The 7,300-nt window shown below is 34.1% G+C and overlaps 2 protein-coding genes across 2 annotated transcripts; one reads left to right on the forward strand and one right to left on the reverse strand.

The window, feature by feature from the left end:
- Positions 1 to 1,319: 1,319 nt before the first annotated feature.
- Positions 1,320 to 3,215, forward strand: LOC124420921. Its single transcript, XM_046955379.1, has one exon. It carries the CDS (start codon positions 2,767 to 2,769, stop codon positions 3,052 to 3,054), a length of 288 nt encoding a protein of 95 aa, XP_046811335.1. The 5' UTR covers positions 1,320 to 2,766; the 3' UTR covers positions 3,055 to 3,215.
- A 2,325-nt stretch (positions 3,216 to 5,540) lies between these two features.
- Positions 5,541 to 6,756, reverse strand: LOC111686724 (general odorant-binding protein 99a). Its single transcript, XM_023449104.2, has 2 exons — positions 6,594 to 6,756; positions 5,541 to 6,242 (listed from the first exon to the last, which is right to left on the reverse strand). Exons 1-2 carry the CDS (start codon positions 6,633 to 6,635, stop codon positions 5,859 to 5,861), a joined length of 426 nt encoding a protein of 141 aa, XP_023304872.2. The 5' UTR covers positions 6,636 to 6,756; the 3' UTR covers positions 5,541 to 5,858.
- Between the last annotated feature and the right edge of the window lie 544 nt (positions 6,757 to 7,300).

Below are 7,300 nucleotides of genomic sequence, written 5' to 3' on the forward strand. Positions count from 1 at the left end.
GGATAGGTCCCCTATCCAGTCCTATAGGTATTTTGGTAGCCCCCATATCAAGTTTTAGCCATAGGGTCTTTGTTACATTGCAATCCATGCTGCTATTTCAGGACTGGTCTATAAAATCACGAAGTTTTTCGAATATCAACCTGTAATAAGGAAAAATCGTTGGTTTTACCATCCATCTATACCGATCATCTATATCAAGGTTCGAACCTAGCCAGTTCATTCGCAACCTCATTACCATGCACAACACATGCTCATAATGTCCCCAAGGGCATTTCTACAATTTACAACTAAGAGCGAATGTACCGAGTGGCAAGCCTATGCTTTGAAAGCATAAATTTTCACAACTTAAACCGGATTGACATGATTTCGTATCAGTACCGTCGCTTTCCCGATCACTAGAATCTCTGCTTAGATGACACTACATGTGTCATGGAGTCTGAAAGATAGTTTTATGTTTATATGTATCAGCGTTATAGATAACAGCACCCGTGACCGTCTCCATCTTAAATCCATCAGTTAAAACTGCACATCCATCATACAGTTTATCGGATACAAGCCAATATTCCCTATTTATAGTGTCATATAATCTTTTAAATATCATCTTTAGCTCTTTAGCATTATCATGTTACCTGCCTATAAGTGCGGTATTGTCCCCTATTCTGATTTTCCCATTGTTCTAAGGCTACTTCTGTCTAATTCAATTTACATCAAATAAAAGGGATCTTTAGGCAAACTGGCCAAAAGCGTTATAGGACACGTCATCAATATATACTGGACACATTGGAAGGTTATACACATTCATCGGACGTGCTTGATCGTATACCAGACACAGAATATGTAGGAAACTTTGAAACGCAAATACCAGTAGGAATCCGTTGTTACACGAATGGCTCTAAAATGGGGGATAAAGTGGGAAATATACCACCGTTTACCAAATCATAACACAAGCTTTCAGGCAGAAGTACGAACAATAACGTTATGCGTAAATTGGATTAGAATAAATATGGCGCCCTCAGCGCTTAATATATTTACCGACAGCCAGAAGGCAATTAGGGCGATATCAGGAGATATAATATTGGATATAATATCGTATTGGATTGTAAGAAAGCTTTAACCGAATATTTTCCCAGGGGCAAGTAAGGTTCACATCATATGGGTACCGGTCCACTCGGGAGTAGTCGGTAACGAAAGGGCGAATGTAATAGCTTAAAAGGGAAGGGAGCTCGAGGCAGTTAACCTGACAAATGCAAAACCATTCAACGCAACAAAAACTGAATTACAAATATGGGTGAGAGAATCCCATAAGACGAAAATCCTATGGGGTGACCCTGATGAGAGCAAGACGAAAAATCTCCCAGTACGTTTTCTGAGAGGACACACAGGATTACGAGCACATTTATGCAATATTGGACGTGTGAATTCAAACGTAGGTAGAGCATATGGAGAGGACAGTGGAACTCTGGAGCACTTTCTTTGCCACTGCCAGGCACTCGTCGAAGTTAGTTCCGAGTATCTTGGAGGTGATCTTATTCCGGATATAACATTCCTGACTAGCACTGATTGGAAGATGCTTAGGAATTACGTTCAGGAAACTGTGTTTCTGAACACTAAAAAATAATCCAATCAGTTTCCTTTTTTCATGATAACGAGCGCATAACAGTCCCGATTGTGGACTAGATGTATTTCTTTGGATTTGAACCTAACCTAACCTAAACCCACTATTCCAGGACTGTTTTATACTGTAACAAAATAATTTAAAGATCATCTCTTTGGTATCCTCGTATACTATGTAAAAGTTTGGTATTGTCTTATTTACTGTTGAAAATTACCGGGCTTATTCAACAAGTATTTCAGTTAATTTTGTATGAAATCCATCAAATCTTATAAGGATCATAATCAAATACTAACAAAAGAGTGATTTTCTCTCAAGTCCCTTTCAATAATTTGCGATTTCTTGGAACTCTCTATTCTAGAGTAAACCCCAATCAATCGTGTCTAGTTCTTAAATATCTTCGCATAACTTGCATTAGACCATAATGGTAATGTCCCATTAACTAGTAAAACATCGTGTCCGTTTAAACTTCTCTTAGGAACTTATGATCTATAGTGTCCCAAAAGAGTTTTATAGTAAAAAGTCTTATGAACTTAGAACACTTCTACAGTCCGTATGATATTTAAGTGTCTTAAGTGTTTTTGCCAGTTTGACTTAGTATAGCTTTCTTTTTTAAGATTGGAATTATTGCTCACGAGTAATTTCACTTTAAAATTTTTGGTGAGCAGTCCTTATCTATCGAGTAATTTTGTTTCAATAAAGTGACTCTATTGATACTTTACATGTAATCCCCTGAAATTATATTACTTAAGCTGAAAATCTACGGCAAAATTCTGACAACATTTCTAATTCGAATATAAATACACAAACATCTACTTCAGGTTTTAAAGTTACGTTAGAAAGGATACAATTTGAAAATGACATAGAGAAAATAAAACCATTTGGAATTTTCCACACAAAATTCTTTTTAATTTGTCTACCTTTAGTATTTAACTATATCTTGGCCTATCATTCTTTTCAAATAACAATCCTTCCTACCTGTGAAATGATAACATTTGACACTATTTCACTCCTACCTAATCGCTTAAAATGTTTTTTATCATCCTATAAATATTCTTCACTTGGTAACAACGAACATCATTCACTTCTCAAGTGTTTAACTGATAACATATTGAAAGGAAGAAATATTTAAGAAAAATTATTCTTTAACAAAAATGATTCCCGATTTAACTTACACTACCTTGAGATCTGAAATGGTTGCAATTGGCAGTGAACCCGCCGACATGTCCGTCGATGAACCTGAACATATTTTAGCTGAAGCCTTTACGATAACAACTACTACATCGTCTCATTTACATCGTATACCCAGTGGTTCGAGACAATGGGAATTTTATCTTCAAGATTTGGTCGAATCAAAGACAAAACGTTCTGTACGTGTGAAACGAGAAACGGAAAGTATTAATGATTTTCTTCAAAGATTTCCCATCTATGAAAGACCTTAAAGATCAGTTTACCGATCTTCTGATGAAAGAAGATTGAAATTTCAATGTGATTATTTTATACGAATTTAATTCATTAGTTTTAAGTTACTTTTTTTTAATATGCAAATTTTTATATTTTTTTTAATTAGTTATACTTTTAATAAATAAAATTTATCTCTTTAAAATAACAGAAATATCTTAAGAATTTCGGTATTGATTTACTAATAGCATATGTATATCTCTTCTATTTCTCTATAGACTTTTCATTAGAATAGTACAAATAGTAGTCAAAGACTAGATCTATAGACTAGTCAATAAGCTTAATAACAGACTAGTCTACTGACAAGTCAATATAATGGTTTATAAACATATCTATAGACTAGATATTGAGTAGTCTGTAGTCTATTTAAGTGGTCAGGGATTAACCTACCGAATTAATATACCAACAGAATATTTACTGATCGGATAAGTACCTCTCACAAGACAACTGTTTTTCAGATTGGAGTATTTGCGTTAGGGTACTATATGATCTTCATATTTGTGGTAAGATAGACATTTTTCTCAATAGTCAAGTGGTTCTTTACTAAACTCTTATACTTCCACTTCTCTATTAGTAAGACATAGACATATTCCATATATTCTTTTGACTAGTCTATAAAAGTTTTTAAAGTCAGTATGCCTTTCAGACGCGACTGGTCAAGGGTCGATAGGATAAGTACATCTTACATACTTCTGGCAGACGCATAGAATGCGAGAAAGCGTAGAACGCGTGGTGTGGACCTCCAGCATTATACTACAACGTCTCTATTACTGAGGCATTGCAAAAAAGATCAGTTAAGGCTGGGTTGTCTGTCTGTGACATTACCCTTTTTTTTGGGTCCCTGTGGATAAGGATTATTATGTAATTGAACGCTATCATGTCTTAATATCTCCAACGTCGTTTCAATAGCAAGTCCATTAGGTTTTCTTTCTTCAATAGGCTGAAAATAGATGTAATAACCTAAGCGCATGAAAAAGGGAGCAAGACATCTTAAAAACCGCAGTAAAAACAGGACAGATTTGTTGAGAAACTTTTTCTTAATTCTCTTTAGAAGTTTCCTTTACGTTTACATATAGGAACTTTTGTTTTAGAAACTACGTATTAATTGCATTGCTGTGTTATTGTACGAATGTGAAGAATAACAAAACAAGTTTCCGAGTACGGGGAACTCCGTATAGCGAGAGAAAAGAATACTATTCTTTCCCTTGCTATCTCACGCAAAATCAAAAATTTCCCAAAAAATGTTTCCTAGTGGTGACCGGCAGACACTGGGAGCTAGGCAGACATGTAAATCGGCTTGAGGTCCTCTTAAATCAACACTGTCGCAAAGACATAGAATGCCCTGCTTGAGCCGTTAAGAGAAACTAGCGAACGCGATCTGCTCTTAATATCTCGAACGCCGCTTCAGTAGCAATTCCGTTAGGTTTCATAAAAAACAGTGTTTTCAGATACTTTCTTCAAAGGCTGAAAATAGATGTAATATCTTATGCACATAAAAAGTTTCCAAGTTATTGCAGCCTTCTTTCAATAAGAAATGCACACCTTAAAAACCGTAGTAATAACAGAGGTCCTCTTTAATCAATACTGTTGCAGTTGTAAAGACCGTTAAGATAAACTAACGAACGCAATCTCTTATTAATATCTGCAATGCCGTTTCAGTAGAAACTCCGTTAGATTTCATAAAAATCAGTGCCCTTATATTCTTTCAGATATTTTCAGCCTTTTGAAGAAAATAGATGTAATAATCTAGGCTCATGAAAAAAGGGCCAAGTTATTGCATCCTTCTTTCAATGAGAAACGCACAAGACACCTTAAACTGTAATAATAACAGTACACTGGGTGCTAGGCAGATATGCACATCGGTTTGGGGTTCCCTTTAATCAACACTGTTGCAATTGCAAAGGCCGTTAAGAGAAACTAAAGAACGCAATCTGTTATAAATATCTCCAATCCCGTTTCAGTAGAAACTCCGTTAGGTTTCATAAAAATCAGTGCCCTCAGATTCTTTCAGATATCCTGAAGAAAATAGATGTAATAATCAAGGCACATGAAAAGTTATTGCAGCCTTTTTTCAATGAAAAAACGCACAAGACGCCTTAAAAATTGCAGTATTAACAGGACACTGGGTGCTAGGCCGACATGCAAATTGGCTTGTGGTCCCCTTTAGTCAACACTGTCGCAGTTGCAAACAGGGAATGCCCGGCTTTAGCCGTTAAGAGAATCAATATATTGGGAGTCACTTTTTATCCAATCTTGGTGGGATATCTGACATTATAAGATTTCTCATGTCAACAAGATGGATCTAATACGTTTTGACAGTGGTTTTGTCAAAACGGAATTCCTTCGATTTTAAATGGCTGTTTGAACTGCCACGATAGTCAACCAACCATAACTTTCCAAAAATCATTCTTATGCTCATATACTCATAATAAATATAGAAATAATAAAGAAAAATCATCAAAATAAATTCTTTTATAGAGATTGCATTTTATTAATAATAAAATTAACGAAAGTTTTTAACACTTTAATATAAAAAAACATATTATAATAAAAAATGACGATTGCGGGACGTAAGAGATGATTCATTTAACCATTTATCATTGTTTATATCAATTATCGTATTTTGCCAAAAATCACAGAGTTGGACGTCGATGATTCGGGCATATCAATTGCAGTTGTGCTGTTGTGTTCGTATAGTTGTTACTAGATGTTGACAATTGAATCCATTTTAAATACATATGTAAAAAAATCTAAAGTAAAGTTTCAAAATAATGAAACTTTTTCCTTAGTTCTTCTTCAAACTCTCCATAACCAAGGGCATATTCTTGCTGATGAAGCACTTGAAGCCACGGAATGCCCAGGCGCATGAATCGGATTTCTGTTCATTCTTATCGGCACACTTTTCAACATCAGCCTTAACTTCGTCCTTGTTTTCTTTGCCGTGTCCAAGTTGAGCAATTAGATTTTCATTTTTGAAACCATCCTTGGAATCGAACAATTGGAATTTCTCGAAAATACATTCGATATAGCAGCGGGTGACTTCATCATCAGGGAAATCGAATTTCTTGTATTTCTCAATCAGTTCGGGTGAGACTTTCTTAGCTTCCATGCATTCTTTACGTGCCTTCATAAGATCTTCTTGATTACGAAGTTTGTATTCGGCGGAAACCTGTGAATGGGAATAGAATTGTTTTATAAAAAATTTCGGATGAATACAAATTCGAAACGTTTGATAGGAATTCAAAATTTCTAAAATTTTATTAGAAATTCTAAATTTTATTAGAAATTCTAAATTTCTAATAGAAATTCTAAATTTCTAATAGAAATTCTAAATTTCTAATAGAAATTCAAAATTTCTAATAGAAATTCTAAATTTCTAATAGAAATTCTAAATTTCTAATAGAATTTCATAAATTTGAAATCGAAATTCATAAATTTCAAATCCCAATTTATAATTTCGAATAGAAATTTCTTATTTTCAATTGAAAATATAATTTCACTGCAAGGATTTCAAACTTACCAAAGCAAATAGTGCGAATAAAATTGCCAGAGAAGTTTTCATTTTGTTTTTTATTTTTAAATATTTACTAAACGTTCAAATAAAAGGAATAAATCACAAAATGTATTTGTACGCTTGGATTACTGTTTGTCTAAGCTTGATCCGTATAAAACTGATGACAATTGTCACAATGATATGGGTTTTTATAGGCTCTTTCTCTCGCTTACACTTAATGTTCTCGAAAAAATCTCCAACACACAAACACTTAACTTATTGTAGTATAATTTAAATACAGTATATCAACACAATAATAATAATTTAACTGTATTATAAGGGAGTACAATTTAGGTTCCTATAGTCATAAAAACACCCGCACTTAGAGGGGGTTGGGTAAATAGTAATATGAACGGACAGTCGTTGGTATTATACTTAAGTCATGTTAATCAGCCTAGTTTAAATGAGCTTTAAACTGATTTATTTAGTTTATAGTTTAGTTTATAGTCTAGTCTATAGTCTAGTATGATGTATAGTCTATAGTCTGGTCTATAGTCTAGTCTATAGTCTGGTCTATAGACTAGTCTAGTCTATAGTCTAGTCTATAGTCTAGTCTATAGTCTAGTCTAGTCTAGTCTATAGTCTGGTCTATAGTCTAGTCTATAGTCTGGTCTATAGTCTAGTCTATAGTCTAGTCTATAGTCTAGTCTATAGTCTAGTCTATAGTCTAGTCT

The sequence above is a fragment of the Lucilia cuprina genome, chromosome 6 (assembly GCF_022045245.1).
Source record: "Lucilia cuprina isolate Lc7/37 chromosome 6, ASM2204524v1, whole genome shotgun sequence".
In the NCBI taxonomy this organism is placed as follows: domain Eukaryota; kingdom Metazoa; phylum Arthropoda; class Insecta; order Diptera; family Calliphoridae; genus Lucilia; species Lucilia cuprina.

Excerpts from the sequence above, each read along its gene's own strand:
- LOC124420921 (XM_046955379.1), top strand. The coding sequence starts at position 2,767 with ATGATTCCCGATTTAACTTACACTACCTTGAGATCTGAAATGGTTGCA.
- LOC111686724 (XM_023449104.2), bottom strand. The coding sequence starts at position 6,635 with ATGAAAACTTCTCTGGCAATTTTATTCGCACTATTTGCTTTG. Across the intron at positions 6,243-6,593 it reads TATTCGCACTATTTGCTTTG|GTTTCCGCCGAATACAAACT; the intron begins GTAAGTTTGAAA and ends TCCCATTCACAG.